Source organism: Mesoplodon bidens (assembly GCF_964165515.1).
Source record: "Mesoplodon bidens genome assembly, chromosome: 14".
NCBI classification, from domain to species: domain Eukaryota; kingdom Metazoa; phylum Chordata; class Mammalia; order Artiodactyla; family Ziphiidae; genus Mesoplodon; species Mesoplodon bidens.
This window is the reverse complement of record NC_138170.1, coordinates 58,006,854-58,024,998: the sequence shown is the minus strand read 5'-3', so window position 1 is coordinate 58,024,998 and position 18,145 is coordinate 58,006,854. Positions and strand designations below refer to the sequence as shown.

The 18,145-nt window shown below is 34.5% G+C and overlaps 1 protein-coding gene across 2 annotated transcripts in view; it reads right to left on the bottom strand.

The window, feature by feature from the left end:
• Positions 1-18,145, bottom strand: part of SOS1 (SOS Ras/Rac guanine nucleotide exchange factor 1) — a 140,833-nt gene that overhangs the window by 43,497 nt on the left and 79,191 nt on the right. For both annotated transcript variants that reach the window (XM_081253505.1, XM_081253506.1), the window contains exons 7-8: positions 12,865-12,975; positions 12,692-12,790 (exon numbers count right to left, since the gene is read on the bottom strand). In XM_081253505.1, the coding sequence (XP_081109631.1) occupies positions 12,692-12,790; positions 12,865-12,975 (210 nt within the window). The remainder of the gene's footprint in view (positions 1-12,691; positions 12,791-12,864; positions 12,976-18,145) is intronic.

Genomic DNA, 18,145 nt, shown 5'->3' with positions numbered 1-18,145 from the left:
TAAACTGCAATGCACAAGGATGACAAAATATATAATCAAGAAACACAGTATAACTAAATTGCTGTGCTGAACATCTGAAAGTTACACAATATTGTAAATCAACTGACTTCAATAAAAAAATTTTTTTAAAGAAATATACACTATAATTGTCTAAGATTTGGAACATAAAAATAAAGATTTATCTTTATCTTAAATATTGTGTACATATATAAGAGTTCATCACAAAATGTGAGAACACAAGCAAAGATAGGAATCATGAAGTAAATTTCATAACTAGTTCCTTCCTTTCCCCCAAATGTTATTTTTTGAGTTAAAGTGATTTCATATATGCAGATAATTCTCCTAAAATATATAAAATTTCAACCAGTATGTGATGTTAATGATATTAACAGAATTTGATCTTCTTTTACTTAACCCTTATTTTCCCCCAAGACAAGCAAGATGACCATTACCAAGGTGGTATATAATACATGAAATAAATAGTATAACACTATACATAATCCATAATTGTAATTTAAATGAAACAATCTTTATTAAATTAGCCAATGGCTGAAAATATAAAAGTGAAATCTTAAAATATAAATTATAACCTGACTTACAGTTCACTATTAGGAAATAAAAGCAAAATTCTCTAAGTTTTTGAGGAAAGTCACAAGTTCTATTGAGATAATTAAATGTACACTTTTAGAAACTATTTAGAATATTAATAGTAGCTGAATGAAACTCAAAAGGGCTGATCTACAGGGGAAGCCAGTGAAGTTCCAATCAGAATTAATTTAACAAATATTTAATTAACCATCCATTATTTATCCATTATTTATAAGTAATGAAAATATGACAGTGAGCAAGCCAAATCTGGTCACTGCTGTTAGAGCTTAGAGTGTAAAAGAGAAGACAGATGAATGACAAAGTGCTATAATGGGGAAAATATAGGGCACTCTGGAAATACACAGCAAGGGCCCCTGACTTAATAAAGGGAGAGATGATAGCAAGGAAGGCCTCCAGAAGGAAATGACTATAAGGTTCGAAGGATAAGAATGGTTTAGGTATGGGGAAACAGAGGTACAAAAAATATATTAGGAAGAAGAAACAGCATGTGTAATCAAAGAGTTATTCAGGACCAAGGCTGAGAGAAACTGGCTGAAGAGTAGAACCTGGTGGCTGGGAAGGATGGGGGTGGGGAGAGGTGAGGAGTTAAGATGTTGGAGAAGTCAACAGGGACCAAGTCAGGACTGCAAGCCTTATTAGGAACTTGAACATTAACCTGGGTCACTGCGGAGCCATTAAGGGTTTTAAGCTAGTGACTAATGTGATCAAATTTGCATTTTAGAAAGATGGCTTTGGTTTGGTTACCCAGGAAACAGCTAATGGGGGGGGGTGAGGATGGGGAAGGCAGGACTGAAGGCAGATGAGATGATCATGGCCCTCATAGAGTACTGAGAGGAAATGAACAGAAGATGAATCCAAAAGAAGATCCTTTTCAAGAATGAAAAGGACTTACTTGGTGACGAAGTGGATGTGATGTGGAGAATGACAGAGAAGAGTTGAGGACTTCCAGGTTTCTATTCTGAGTAACCAGATGGATAGTAGGACCACTTCACTGAGTGAATGAGTGCAGAAAGAATAGTTTTGCTGGGAAAGATAAGTTTTCAGGAAAGTGAACTTGATTTGTTTACACAATAAAGAAGTAGAGTAGTTCAAAAGATAGTTGGACAATAAACAGTCTACATTTCCCCATTTCCTTTTTCATACCCCTCTCTTCATTGAATCTCTTTAATCCTATTGAGACCAGCAAAATTCCTGATTTTCTTCATGCGCTGCTAAAAGTAACCTTGGGTGTGACAGGTTTCTTACCTGATAGCAAAGAGGTCACTGCTTTTCTAGATACACTTCATGAGTAAATGATAGGACGGGAGTGGGGGAGGAGAAGGGTGTGATAGGGTTCAGGACACACTACTCCCCAATTTGGCACCTTGGCATACTGAGTATTTTAAGTTGGAGGAGTTTGAGAAAACAGCAGGAGGGAGGGAGAAGGTCAGCGACCTCCCTGGTTCTGTTTTGTCAAGTTCCTTCAGTTTAAAATACTCAGTATGCCAAGGTTCCTGTGTCATGTAAAACTTACATTAAATAAATCTGTATGCTTTTCTCCTGTTAATCTTTGTCAGTTTCCTTTTCAGACCCAGCCAGAGACTCTAAGAGGGCTGAGGAAAAAACTTTCTCCCCTACAGGTACTTGGGAGCAGAAATAATTTGAAAACAAACAAACAAAAAAAGCATATTTTAATAGAGAACACTGTGGCATGTAAATTATATCTCAATAAAGCTGTTTTTTTAAAAAGTAATAATTTAATGTTTTTAGCTAAATATCTGCTCTTCAACTTTCTGTATACTGTACCTATCAGAGTATCTTCTCTCTTAAAATGGGCTTCTAATGGTTTTAGCAATCAGACTGATGGTAAGTTCAGTTTCTAGTCTGAAATGTGCAATTACCAAAGAAATCATATGACAAGATTTTATGGTTTTAAAAAGTAAATGGCATCATACTTTATCTATTGAGATTTCAAATATTAATTTTAAAAATATTCGACCAAGAGAAGGGAAAACAAAAAATATTTACTGTTGATTCAGTGAGTTTAAAGTTTGTAATTAAAAAACAATTTTTTAATACTAGCTGAAGTTTATAGTTATTTTATATAGTTTTATTTGGGGTTTCTTAAATTAATTAAAATGAGTATTTATAATTTTTATTATAAAAATTGACAAAATACTTAAAAGTAGAATAAAATGATGAATACTCATATACTTCATCCGTATTTGGCAGTTTTTAAGATTTTGCTAAATTGGTTTTAATCTCTTTTGTCTTTCTTTGCTATCCAGACAGGTGGAAAACTGCAATTAATATAAACATTTAAATATATATAATAGGAATTAAAACTGTCTATGAAAAAGTTTTTCAGTATATATGATCAAAAGAATGATAGAGACAGGGGCTTCCCTGGTGGTGCAGTGGTTAAGAATCTGCCTGCCAATGCAGGGGACATGGGTTCGAGCCTTGGTCTGGGAAGATCCCGTGAGCCACAATTACTGAGCCTGCATGCCACAACTACTGAAGCCTGTGCGCCTAGAGCCCGTGCTCCACAACAAGAGAAGCCATCACAGTGAGAAGCCCGCTCACCGCAACTAAAGAAAGCCCACACACGGCAACGAAGACCCAATGCAGCCAAAAGTAAAATAATAAATAAATAAATTTATGAAAAAAAAGAATGATAGAGACAGATAATGATAAAAGTATTATTTACTATTATCTATTAATTACCAGTTAAATATTAGAGTATTAGAAATTCTGGAAACTTTTATTTTTTTAAGATTTTTAAAAATATGGACCATTTTTAAAAGTCTTTATTGAATTTGTTATAGTATTGCTTCTGTTTTGTTTTGTTTTTTTGGCTGCGAGGCATGTGGGATCTTAGCTCCCTGACCCAGGATCGAACCCGCACCCCCTGCAATGGAAGGCAAAGTCTTAACCACTGGACCACCAGGGAAGTCCCTGAAAACTTTTTAAAATAGAGAAGCACTTAATGAAAAAAAACATCTTACACCTTAAAAAAAGAAAGAAAAAGAAAAAGAAGAAAGAAACTGCACTATAACTGAAAGGCCAAAATGCTGGTGAATAACGTTACCAAGCTCCTTTCATTGTGACTTAGAATCACTTTTTTACAGTAAGGCCAAATTTATGTTTATTTTTAGCTTTTTAAAGAAAAGGAGAGAGTTTGGTGAATTTCCAGCTAAAAAAGGGAAAAAAAAGTTGAATACCACAATGTTTATTTGATGAAGAAGTCATAACACAACAGCAAAAAAAGTAAAACAGGGAAATATGTTTCTAAGTATCACTATTATGTTTTCAGATTGTAACAATCCTAGATAATTGTAAAAAGTTTTTAGAGTTCCTGCTAATTGGATTAAATTTGTGTACTGTTTCTGTATGGGAATATTTTAAGCTCAAGCAAGTCATCTAGGTGAGGAAAAAGATAAAGGATGATCTAAGAACAAATAAAGCAATTAAAAAAATAATCAGTGCAACCGATTTTTAAACATGCCCAATATTCAAACTGTATATTAAACAGGATCCAGCTACTTATATCTTTAAATCTATTAGAATACATTTTCTAACATTAGCAGTTCTCTTGCCTACTTGTGGAATATGAGTTGCAGCCCTTCACTGTACCCCCTTCCTATTGTTACAGACAGCAAAGCCATAACAAATACTGAAGAAGAGCTATAAAAATGCAAGAACTTCCAGTAATGGTGGTGAAGTGAAGAAGTCTGGAGAACCCTCTGTAGATAACAATTATTCAATCTAAACAAGAGATTAAAAATATTTATAGGCACTGGAAAAAATCTGAAAGAAAGCATAAGCCAGAAATACTATTGCTCTTGAAAAGCTGCAACTAGAAAGTGTACACTTGTGGGATTAGGGCTTTCTCCAACCTCCCATGATGACAGTGAGGAAGAAGGAGAGGAGAAGAGGAGCTTTACAGAATAGAGATGAAAGAGAGCAGAATTTAAAAGGAAACTGAAGGGGGAAATCTGGAAGTGAATGAATTGCAGAAGGGTTGAGACACAAAATCTGAGAATAAACTCTACTCAAATGCCTGGTTGACTCCTAAACTCTGCATGCATGAAAAGACCCCAAGGAGTCTAGCAAAAAAGTAGGCAGAGACCAAAGAGGAATCTACTCTTGAAAGACAGAGCTATAATGGATAAGTTCTGCTTTTCTTAAACTGAGTTTATTCCCCAACTGTACACAGCTCAGAGAGCATTAAGCTGAAGAGTTACTGGTTTAAGGTGCCAGGGAATAGAGCCTGAGGCTGGCAGAGTGGCTGGAAATTAAGGGGGAATCTCCAGGTGTAAGGGAACCAGATACTGTGCCCCCAAATTTGAACACTATCTCTGCCCAAACATTTAGTCTGTCAAATCATACATGTGTAAGGAAGACAGGAAAGAGTCAAGCTAAAAAAGCAGTGTATGGAAATCCTAAAAAGTGATACAGAGATATTAGCTGCTGCACAACGCAGAAGAGACAAATTTGCAGTTGAGTCCAGAAAAGTTAACTGTCTACTACTAGAGTAAAAACCCAACAATCCAAAACAAAACAAAAACCAAAACCCACAAAGGGAACCCCAGAAATCCTCAACACAACAGAATCCAGAGTTGTTAACTAGCAAAAATACTGGGAAAATGTGACCCATATTCGAGGAAAAAAACCCAGTTAATAGAAACTGACTCAAGGGGCCCAGATGGGGGGTGGTTTAGGAAAGACTTCAAAGTAGCTTTTGTGATCATATTCAAAAAATCAAAGGAAAACATGGTCTTATTGAGTGGACAGATAGGGAGTCTCTGGAAATTATAAAACAAAATCCAAATGGAAATTCTAGAGTAAGTATAGTAACTAACAATTCTATTGACAGATCAATAGAAATTACCACTCTGAAGAACAAAGATTTAAGAAAAATGAACAGTCTCAGAGATCTGTGGGACAACATAAAGTAGTTCTACATACATGTAACTGGAGTTCCAGAAACAGGAAATGAGAGAAAAATGGCAGAAAATGCAGTAATGTAAAAGCAAGTTAAAATCTGAAAGGTGAAGTGAGTTTGAAACTTTAAACAGGAAATCAACCCTAAAAAAATGTTAGGATAATCTCATTTATGGAATAAAATACCTTTCAAAACCATCTCTCTTTTCTTATCAGAGAAAAAAAAATCACCAAAGCTGAATGTTCCTCACAGCAGTTTAGCTGATTTAAAATTTTAAAGCTGGAGTAATATATTAGTCAGCTATTTGTTTATAATGGCTCCTGAATTATACTATTCTATGTTTAACTTTAGGCATTCAACATCTGTGGTCAGATATGATACCACTTAGCTCACTGCTTTGAGCCCACGGTTTCTGGAAAAGAATTTCTAAATTTAGAAAGCTAGTTCAAAGGAATGGAAGCTAGACAGACCTCTTCTGGACTTACTTTTATGATACTCAGAGAGAAGCTATGTTTTCTAAATCTCCTCTTATTGCTGGTATTAAGCATCAGCTCATGGGCAGTATTAAAAAATGGTCTGAAACATACAGCAATTAAACCAGATGCAGAACATGAAAAAAGTAGACAAAACATTATCTAGAGTAGAAGATGTCTGATACTTGTCCAGCTCCCAAACTGAAAAAGTAACAAACCAAAGCCATTAACAAATGCATACAAGATACCTGTAGTAGGGGTCTTCAGAGCATATTTCTTTACAAAGAGTTTCTGGTGCACTATGTGAAGGCCATTAGTGGGTGTTTAAAGTGAATGATGTAGCACAATTTATATTTGCCTTTTCCAATTGTTTTATATACTGAAAAAAAAATACTCTGCGAGGAAAAATGTCTCCTACTTTTAACATTTCTCAGTTCTTAAGCCTAAGTTTCCCACTCACTGCACCATTCAGTTCTAAGTTCTTATCTGTAACCTTTCCCACAGTTCTGTACTTAAGCATTTGGGGCTACAATTTTGGCAATATTTATGATGCTAAGGGGAAATGTTAAGGACTATTCTTCAAGTCAGTCAGCACACAAAAATCTAGGAATATTAGAAAATTTAATGTTAAATTTTAACATATAGCAAGTGTCTAACCATGTGAACATTCATATTAAAGTCTTTAGTGTCTCTTATTTTCTAAAGTAAAGCTTGTGATCAAGACAAGCACTGCACTGTTATAACGAATTAACATCCACTAAAATATTTACTATTCCATTGGTTCTTAATTTAATCTTACCTAAAAACAGAGGGTTGTTGTGATGTGTGAAAATTAAACCTCGACATGTTTCCCTCAATTATTTTCCTAATCTTGTACTTTTTATTATCAATGAAACCTAAGAAAGGTATGGAGGTTTTAAGTGTTAAATTTTCTATTATTTTTTCATTTAAGGGAAAGCATACATGATAACCCCAACCTCAGTTATGTACATTTAGTCTTATTCAGAAGATTGTTAGTAATTTTGAATTCCCATGAGTTTTTAGCTGCTTATAATACATCTATTTGAAAAATACTGCAATTGTTGGCTTTTCACTAGATTTTTGCTGGACTGAAATTAAATGTTAAAATCTAAGATCAGGAGGAAATGATTAATTGGCCCATGCAAAAAATATATTTTTATGGGTTTAAGAAAGCCAATATACACTGGAGAATCACAAAAACAAAAATGAATTTAATTTTTATAGTATACCAAAAACTAACTGTAATGGGTTGAACTGTGTTCCCCAAAGAAGTTCTACACATGGTACCTGTGAACATAATCTTATTTGAAAATTGGGTCTTGGGTTTCCCTGGTGGCGCAGTGGTTAAGAGTCTGCCTGTCAATGCAAGGGACACGGGTTCGAGCCCTGGTCCGGGAGGATCCCACATGCCGTGGAGCAACTAAGCCCACGCACCACAACTACTGAGCCTGTGCTCTAGAGCCTGCGAGCCACAACTACTGAGCCTGCGAGCCACAACTACTGAAGCCCACGTGCCTAGAGCCCGTGCTCCGCAACAAGAGAAGCCACTGCAATGAGAAGCCCGCGCACCACAACAAAGAGTAGCCCCCACTCGCCGCGACTGGAGAAAGCCCGTGCGCAGCAACTAAGACCCAACGCAGCCAAAAATAAATTAATTAAATAAATTTTTTTAAAAAAGAACATTGGGTCTTTGCAGATTAATCAAGTTGAGATGAGGTCATATTGGATTAGGGTGGATCCTACATCCACTGACTTGGCATTTTATGAGAAAGGAAAGAGATTTGGATGCAGAGGTAACAGAGAAGAATGTGAAGAAATGAAGAAAGTGATGTGAAGATGGAGGCAAAGATTGAACTGAAGGCATTTATAAGCCAAGGGATGCCAAGGATTGCTGGGATACACCAGAAGCCAAGAAAAGGCAGTAAGGATTCTTCCCTAGAGACTTTATAAAGAGTATGGCCCTGCCAACACCCTAATTTTGGACTTTTTGTCTCCAGAACTGTGAAAGAATAAATTTCTGTTGTTTTTAAGCCACTCAGTCTGTGTTGCTTTGCTCTAGCAGCCCTCGGAAACTAACACACTAATGCACAAATAACAATATAGATTTGAACCTGATTTTTTAAATTGAGGGAGACTTACTTTCCCCTAGGTTATATGTACCCAGCAAATTGGAAAGAGAACAGGTAATTTTCTAGGGAACTGATTGGCTCAAAATCACCCTGGATGATTTTTTTCTAACATTTGTCTGAGTATACCCTAAGAGGATAAAATAATATATCTAAAGAACAAAGAAAAAGTTAACATTTTTGATGAACTGAACAATGTACTGATTTGGTAACCTTCAAAATACTGGTCAACATATTTACTTAGCCCCAAGAAACAACTCTAAATTGGTTTAATAAAGCAAATTAAACTTCACATAGGAAAATCAAATTACTGGAACAATGAGGTTTTCAAAAGGACACAAAGGAAGTTTTTTTATTTTTTTAACTTCATAAAAATTAGCTTTAATGTGAAAAAAAATTAATCACAGGTTCCAAAGACTTGACTGCAAACTAACTTGCTGTGGGGGGGGGGGAAGTATTTCTTTTTTCCAGTTTCAGTGGCATTAAAGTCATACTGTTAATAACTAAACTTTTATTTTCTGAATTTGTAAAGTTGAAGGCATTCTAAGTTTCCAAAGTAAATGTAATTATATACATATTATGTATATATATGTAATATATATGTAATTATATACATATATGTAATTATATTTACAGTTAAACTATTCCTACAAATATAAAACATTTATAGGAATTGTAAGGAAAACTTAGTTTATTTTTGCTATTCATTTTTTAACAAGCATTTATGGAATGTCTAAGTGCCAAACACTACTAGGCATGAGAATTCAAAGATACATAGGGCTCAGTTCCATTCTTTATGGAGTATACAGTCTAATGACAAGGTAGACAGTAAAAATGGGACATGTTCTATAAAGAGATACGAAGAGAATAAAGGAGCTTAGTCAAAGGATCAGCCTGGGAAACTTGACGGAGAACCAACATTTGAACAAACTCTTTGACAAGCAGGAATTTTTCAGATGAAACGGGAAGGTAGAAATAGAAGAGAAATTCCAGGAAAATAGAAAAAAAGAAAGATATGGAATCCTGAACAGATTTGACATATCCAGAGCTGCTTGGAAATTTTTTATCACTAAAGCATAAGGTAAGTAACATCAAATATTGAAAGATGAGGCTGGAGAGAGGCTAAAGAATTTAGACTTTGTGTCCCACTTCACAGGGCACCAACTGCACTTTTCAAACTGGGAGTTCCATGAGACACAAAGACCATATAGGAAACTGCTACAGTAACCCAGGAAAGACATGCTGAGGGTCTGGACTAAAGCAGTGTCAGTGGAATGGGAGAATAGACTGGATTCCAGAATCATTTCTGTAATCTAATCATGATGCTGTGCTAATAAGGGACTGAGAAGAATCAAAGATGGTACTGAGGCTTCTGGTGAAGGGATATGAGCTGATTAGCAAAGAAATGGAATACAAATTTGGGCAGGCAGGAGAAGTGGGGAAATGGTGAAAGATGAAGGTAGTAAAATGTTAGTTTAAGATATCTGCAAGACAAGAAGAAAATTTTCTAGTAATGACAATACTCAGTATTTATATTTTTTACTGCATATGAAGTACTTTTACATACGTTCTCTTGGTTGACAGAACCACCCAGTGAGATAAGAGCATTTCACAGATAAGAAAACCAGAGCTCAAAAGGTGAGGTGACTTGTTACAAGCTACTCAGCTAGTAGGCTACCAGGCTAGAGTCAGAAAAAAAATCAGAGTCCTATCTAGTCTTTCAAAAGCCACTCCATGCCATAGATAAATTATGGTTAGTTACCAATTGTCATTGACGTCTTAGCATTTTGCTGCTTCCCACTGAGCTGATTTTATTTAATCATTGTTGAGTCCAGAATCACCTAGTCCACACTGGCACTTGAAGTTATGACAATACCCAGAGGAAAAAAATTTAGAGTTAGTGAGAATCACGTTACTGGAAAAAATCTTAGACCATTAAGTGTTAGAAGGTCTTTCAGTTCTTCTGATAGAGGAATTCTACGATAGGTTCCCAAAGTAACCTCCAGAAATACATTACAGTTTCAAAGGGTTCCATGGTCTAATTAATTTGGGAATTAATTGCTTTAGATTGCTTTATTGCACAATTTCACAAAGCCTTTAATATTCTAATGTACACTGAAAATTTCTAGGAGTATAATTAAGAATACAGTGTTCCCCAAACATATCTGACCACTGAACATTCCTCCCAAACATTTTTTTCTTTTTGGCTGCACTGCGTGGCTTGTGGGATCTTAGTTCCCCAGCCAGGGACTGAAGCCAGGCCCTCGGCAGTGAGAGCATGGAGTCCTAACCACTGGACCGCCAGGGAATTCCTTCCCCCAAACTTTTAATTTAGAGTATCTTATGGGACTAGCATTCTATAGAATACACTTTGAAATACTGCTCAATAAAACTATTTAAGCAACATACCAACAAATACAAATTAAAGATAATAAATACAAACAGTACATTAGTGCTGAGGGAATGCAGAATAAAAAGGAGAGATGACAATTTGTGGAATTAATTGGGAAAAGTTTCCTGCTCAATATACTGTTTAATTTTGCAATGAAATTTAGGCAGTAATATGAACTAGGAATACATGTGCTTACCAGTAGAAATCTTTTAAGTTGCTGATTGACGCAATTATAAAATAAAAACTGGGGGGACTTCCCTGGTGGTGCAGTAGTTAAGAATCCGCCTGCCAATGCAGGGGACACGGGTTCGAGCCCTGGTCTGTGAAGATCCCACATGCCATGGAGCAACTAAGCTCAAGCGCCACAACTACTGAGCTTGCGCTCTAGAGCCCATGAGACACAACTACTGAGCCCACGTGCTGCAACTACTGAAGCCCACGCGCCTACAGCCCATGCTCTGAACAAGAGGAGCCACCACAATGAGAAGCCTGCACACGGCAACAAAGAGTAGCCCCCGCTCGCCACAACTAGAGAAAGCCTGCACACAGCAATGAAGACCTAACTCAGCCAAAAATAAATGAATTAATTTAATTTTAAAAAGTTTTATTACCATAACTTATAATTTAAAAAAATTTAATTGCCTATACTTGGGGGAGTAAATAATTAATTTCTCTTATACTATTAAGATGGTTAGGATTTATAGCCTTCTGAAACTTCATCAAAGCTTCTTGTTCTTACTTATTAATTAATGACTGCTTCAAGGTTTTATATGGCCTTTAATCCATCAGAATTTCATTGTAGTCTCAGGTAAAAATCTCATTATTACAGATTCCATTATGAGGGAGGGATCTATATAATAAACTTGTTTGCCAATGTCCCATTCTGAGGTTATGATTTGTCATAATGAATTTTTATAAAGAACGATTTTACACACCAAATGCTTCCTCTTGATTATCCTCTTAAAATAATCATCCTATATTACCGAAGACCATAAATGGTATTCTGTTCGCAGCCTAGAACAGAGAGCTAAGAGCTCCATAATTCTGCCTGGTGATCAAGTCCTTTAACTTCCTTAGTTCTTTCCAACTTCAAACATTCCTACTTAACAAATCTAACTGAACTCCAAATTACTACAATGTAGAGACACCTGGGAAAATGGAAGGAAAATGTAAGAATCTGAGTTCCTCCAGTTTGCTAAATTCAGGCTTTCTATTCATTCATTGATTCATTATAGAGAGCCTTCATGTATTCCTGCAAACTATAAATCTGATTTCTAATAATACATGTTATTATACATGATATTAAACAGAATTTTTCTTTAATAAAACATTCTTTTAAAAACTAAAGAAATAATAATAGTATTAATGCATGTCTTATTTTGTATTTATGGGGTTAGGTCATTAAATAGAATATCTTTATTATCTCATTCATTATTTAAAATTTTTGAAAAAAATTTCATTTTTTTTAGGACATATTATCCATAATCCAAAGCAGACATCATTAGATACATAAGATATTTAAAAGTAAATCACCTGGAGCTACACTATTGAATTATAATTTATACAGACTAAGGTTCCCTTTTCCCTAGTTAGTTTCAGTGCATAATAGGAAAAGAGGGAAAAAAAAGCACAACTTTTTCTTTTTGGTGCTTTTTAAATTGAGTATTTTAATCAAATGGGAATTCTTTACTAGGATTACTATAGTTCACTGCTTCTAAAGTAACAGTAAGCAGTTCTATAGACACAGTTGCAAACTTAAGCTACGAAAATTAGGTGATTAATCTTCTCCATTACTTTGGCATTATCCCCACACTGGTTCCTTATCTAAGTCCCTGAATCTGCTGAGGTCCCAAAATGGAGACTTGGATGCATAAATACAAGGTTGTTTCCAAGCATTCGACCATGTAAACAAAAAGTAAGGGCACAAGATAAAAATATCTGATGATTGCTTTAAAATTCACTATTGAAACTGGAGAAAATATGCCACTCTTCTATAGATTCATTTACATTTGCTTCTTAACTAGAAAAAGAAAATAGATACAGACATGTTCATGAGCGCTCACATAATGATTCACACACAAATGAACTGGTAAAAAACTGTAACACACTTGAATATTTTATAAGTAGAAGAAAGTTTTCTTACCTTCAGAAGTTCAAAGTAATGTAGACAGTGGTAAACAGGGGCTAGAAGTAGCCTGGGTAAAACATACTGAACAGCTTCTTTGAAACCTTCGCCTATTGACTAGAAAATAAAGTGATTTAATTTTTAAGTTTACTTTTCAGACATCATATATCTTGATCTAAAAACTACTATACCTGCAAGTAGAGTGCCGCTCCAGGCTTTGATAACTGACTAAGGAAACGATCATGAAAACCAGGTCGTAAAATATCTCGAGCATATGATTCATATGGATCAAATGCCAGTTCCTTAGAAAATAAAGAAGGCAAAACATAAATAATCTTTCTCCAAGGTAAAGTATAAATGACCTACCACCATAAACACAAGAAGATTAAATTATGGGCACACCTATGCCTGCACAATTATATATTTCTTTTAAAGCCTCTAAACAAAATTACATTGCTGTTAATTTTAACAGAATAAACCTAATATTCTCAATTAAGAAAGTAAATCAATTCTTTCTGATGAGTAATGGGATTCTTATATGACACCTCTCATGAAAGGGTTCTAGTAGAGTATTATCAACAAACATAGTCAAAAGAATGGGGGGATTTTTAGATGTGGAAAACTAAGTGTAGCCTGAATAATAAAGAACATAGATATCCACAACAGGTAAAGTATAAACATTTAGAATATTGGTGCCAGACATTTATTTTCTCATGGTTATTTCTTGTTCATAGACTTACTTAACACATTCTGCAAGCCAGAGGTAACTGTTTATGTCATCTAAAATTCATTGGCATATTTTTCACAAAACAATAAAAATTTAATCCAAATTGCCAAAAGATTTTACCATCACCAATCATTAATAAACTAAACAATTCTAAAGGTTAGAATCTACTGGTTTTGATGATTCCTGAGGAAAAAAAGAGTAGGTATTGTGATTTTATCAGGAGGTAGGATTTCTACTCTCCGTCATCCTGTGCTCTATTCCAGGTAAAAATAAAAAGCCAAAACCCCCAAACTATTATGAAGATGGTGTTATAGATTGTAGCAAGAGCTCATTTCTATGAAGGGTAATTCTAGAAAGAGGAAGAGGACATCTAGTGGAGGACTGCAGAAGAATGAAGTTAGGAGTGAATGACAGAACAAATGTTTACTTTTAAATTACCCTTTATGTTGTTTCTCAGACTGTTTTCTTTAAGGAAAGATTCAATAATAACAACACAAGATCAGAAATCAGAAGACCCCAGTTCTGTTCTCTGTGAAATGCAATAGGGATATAAAGTTCCAAGTCATCCTAAATTCCTTGAGCCATTTCAATTCCTTCAACTGTCTTCTCAACTGAACATTTCTGTAATAATATAACAATGGAAATTGCAGTCCATTGCAGATCTTACAGGAATGGATAGTAGGTTTTCAACAATAACAGCAGGAGGGAGTCAGGTTATGAATAGACTGGATGGGAGAGAGGAATAAAAATGTGATTGGATGCTTATATCTTGGGTCTCTTGAATTCATGAACTTATATAGAGCTGATAATGTCTGTCCTCCTCCCCTTTCAATAAACTCTAATTTATTATAGAATTTTTATGACAATTACACATATAAAGTAAAGACTATACAGACAGTGTAGTGGCTTAAAAGCATGACTCTAGCATCAGAGAGACCCAGGTTCCACTTCTGATTGTACTACTTACTAGCTGTGTGACCTCTGACAAACTATCAACATTTACTCTAAGCCAAGTTTCCTCATTGGAAAATGTAGATGATATCTACTTCAAGGAGTTGTTTTAGGAATTAAGTGAGATACACGCAAAGTGCCTGCAATAGCATATGCACTTAATAAGCGGTGAATAAATGGTATCTAGTATTATCATTCTAAAATAGCTAATTTCGAGAGAGAAAAAACTGACAACTAACTGGAAATCCAAGCTCTTATCACGTAGTTTTATTCTTGAGGATAAATTTGTAGAATGGCAAGCACTTCTAAGAATCCTTGTCTAAATTAATAGATGATATTATGATCAGTTTACTGGTTAAATGCAATACTTATAGGATTCACTTAAAAATTTAATTATTGATACACACAACTGTGTATTAACAGTTAAAAATATAGACTATTCCAAACATACAGAAAAGTACAGAAAACAGTTTAACAACCATATTCACCATCTAGCTCAAAAAAAGCTCAACATTTTATAACACTTCACTTTTTTTTTTTTTTAAAGAAATAAGACAGTACAGATGTAATTGATCCTCCTGGGCTCCCTTTCAGAAGCTAATTTCCTCTCCTGCTAATCCCCAGAGGAAATCACTATCCTGAATTTGAATTTTATTATTTCCAAGTATATTTTTATATCATAATTACATATGTATCAAGAAACAAGGCAATGCTTTCAAATTTTATATAAATATTGTAATGTACATAGTAACAATAAATTCTTCTGCAATTTGGTTTTTATATTCAAAGTTGTTTTAATGATTTATCCAATTTGATTCATATAGTTCCTTACAGTTCATTTATTTTAAAACTCTGTATAAATATATCTTTTTTTAGGTAAATTTTTTACTCTGAGATAGTTTAGATTTCACATGTAGTTGTAAGAAATAATACGGAAAGATTCTGTCTGTCTGCACACTACCCAGTTTTCCCCAGTGGTAACCTCTTACAATAGTACAATATAGTGCAATATCACAACCTGGCCATTGACACTGATGTAGTAAAATATAAAATATTTCCATCACCACAAGGATGGCTCTTGTTGCCACCCTTTTATAGCCACACCTTCTTCCTTCCCATCATAGCCTCTTTAGCCCCCAGCAACCACTGATCTATTCTGCATCTCAATAGTTTTTTCATTTCAAGAAAGTCATATAAAAGGAAGTACACAGGGCTTCCCTGGTGGCGCAGTGGTTGAGAGTCCGCCTGCCGATGCAGGGGACGTGGGTTCGTGCCCCGGTTCAGGAAGATCCCACATGCCGCGGAGCGGCTGGGCCCATGAGCCATGGCTGCTGAGCCTGTGTGTCTGTAGCCTGTGCTCCGCAACGGGAGAGGCCACAACAGTGAGAGGCCCGCGTACCGTAAAAAAAAAAAAGGAAAAAAAAAAAAAAAAAAAAAAAAAAAAAAAAAGGAAGTACACAGTATGCAACCTTTTGGAATTGCTGGATCATACAGTAATTCTTTAACTTTTTGAAGAACTGTTTTCCATAGCAATTGTACCGTTTTATTTACATTCCCACCAGCAAAGTTTGAAGGTTCTAATTTCTCCACATCCTCTCCAAAACTTGGTATTTTCCTTTCATTTTAAAAATTTAATTCTAGCCATCTGAGTGAGTGTGAAGTGGTATTTCATAATGGTTTTGATTGGCATTTTACTTATGACTAATGATGCGAAACATCTTTTCATGTGCTTGTTGGCCATTTTTATATATTCTTTGGAGAAATTCCTATTCAAATCCTTTGACCATGTAAAAACTGAGTTGTCTGTCTTTTTTGTAAGAGTTCTTTATATACACTGGATATATCAGCTATTATCAGACATATGATTTGCAAATATCTTCTCCCATCCTGTGTGCTGTCCTTTCACTTTTGATGGTACTCTTTGAAGCACACAAGTTTTATATTTTAAGTCTAAATTATGTATTTTTTTTCTTTTCTCACTCATGCTTTTGGTGTAATATTTAAGAATCCTTTGCAAAGTCAAGGTCATGAAGACTTAGCCATGCTTTCTCCTAAGAGTTTGATAATTTTAGTTCTTATATTAAGTCTCTGATCCATTTTGAACTTATGTTTACATATGGTATGAGGTAAGGAGTTCAATTTCATTCTTTTGTGCTTCTCGTAACTTTGTTTTTTTGTGTATGAACAGAAGTTTAAAAATTTTAATCTCTTCTTTTATGGTTTGTACTTTCTATGTGTTCTTTAAGAAACCCTTCCTACTTCAAAGTGATAAATATGTTCTCCTGTATTTTCTTCCGAACTTCTAAAGTTTTGCTTTTCATTTTTAGATTTTATTTAAACTACTGAGAGTTTTTCCTGTATGATGTGAGCTAAGGAAGGAATATTTTCTTTCCACATGGAAAACCAGTTTTGACCCAGCATCATTTATTAATTAGTTTGTTATTTCTCTACTGATTAAAATGTAATCTGTCACATATCGTGTGTATGTGTATTTTTTTTCAGGGTGCTCTATTCTGTTCCACTAATTGTCTGTATCTACAACTAATACTGCGGCTTTGTAATAAATCGCATTTACTGTGGCTTTGTAATAAATCTTAAAATCTGATAGGACAAGTCCCGTCAACTTGTTCTTCCTCAAAATTGTTATTTTTGTCCCTTCATTCTTCCACATGAATTTTACGATTAGCTTGCTGATTTATAGATTATTCGGGGACAACTGCATCAATACAATATTGAGTCTTTCCATGAACATGGTATTTCCATTTATTCAGATTTTCCTTATGAATATCATTATTTTATGATTTTCTTAACAAAAGTCTTGCATATATATGTTTATTGGGTTTATTTCTGAATACCTTACAGTTTTGTTTCTAGAGAGAATGGAGCCTTTTTCCTTTAATATTATACATTCACTTGGTTGGAACCGAGTATAGTAATGCTAGCAATTTTTATGTTGGTCTTTTATCTAGCAACTATACTGAACTTGCTTAATAGTTACAACACTATATACATTTTCTTGGATTTGCTGTGTAGACAATTATGTTGACTACAAACAGGACAATTTTGTCTTTTCTCTTCTTTTTCTGTCTTTTGGCTAGTATCTCTATTAGAGTGTTGAAAAGAAGTAGTGAGTGGCATTCTCCTACAGCGTAGTCATTAAATATATCTTTTATAGGTTTTTGATAGATATCCTTTATTAGATTAAGAAAGGTCCCTTCTATTCCTACTTGGCTCAACATTTTAAAGAAATTCCCGAATGAATGTTTTTCTATGCTTTTTCTTATTTGTTGAGATTTTAATGTTAATGTGAAATATAACATTAACTTTTTAAAAATTTCAAACCACTTAAGAGTAAACTTCCTAAGATATATCATACTGGCCACAGTTTTTATTTAGATTATAAACTGATTAATTTTCTTTGCCAGTTGTGTCAGTATGTGAGAGTGGTTCATATTTTTTTCTTGTATTACTCTTATCCAGTTTTGATAATGTATGTATTGATATATAATCCTAAAAATTGAGTTGCCCTTTGTGTCCCTATTTTTTATCTTCCTTATGAATCTATTTTGTGGTTTTCTTAACAAAAATCTTGCGTATGTTTATTGGGTTTACTTCTGAATACCTTATGGTGCTATTTCTAAACTGAATGGAGCAGGGGACAGTTTTCAAGAGTAAGATTACCTGTTTCTTGAAGACTGGTAAAACTCCTAATACTTAGTGTATGCCTCATGTCATTTGTTGAAACATAGATTTGATTATTCAATTTTTAATGGTTTTTAAGTTAATTAGGGTAT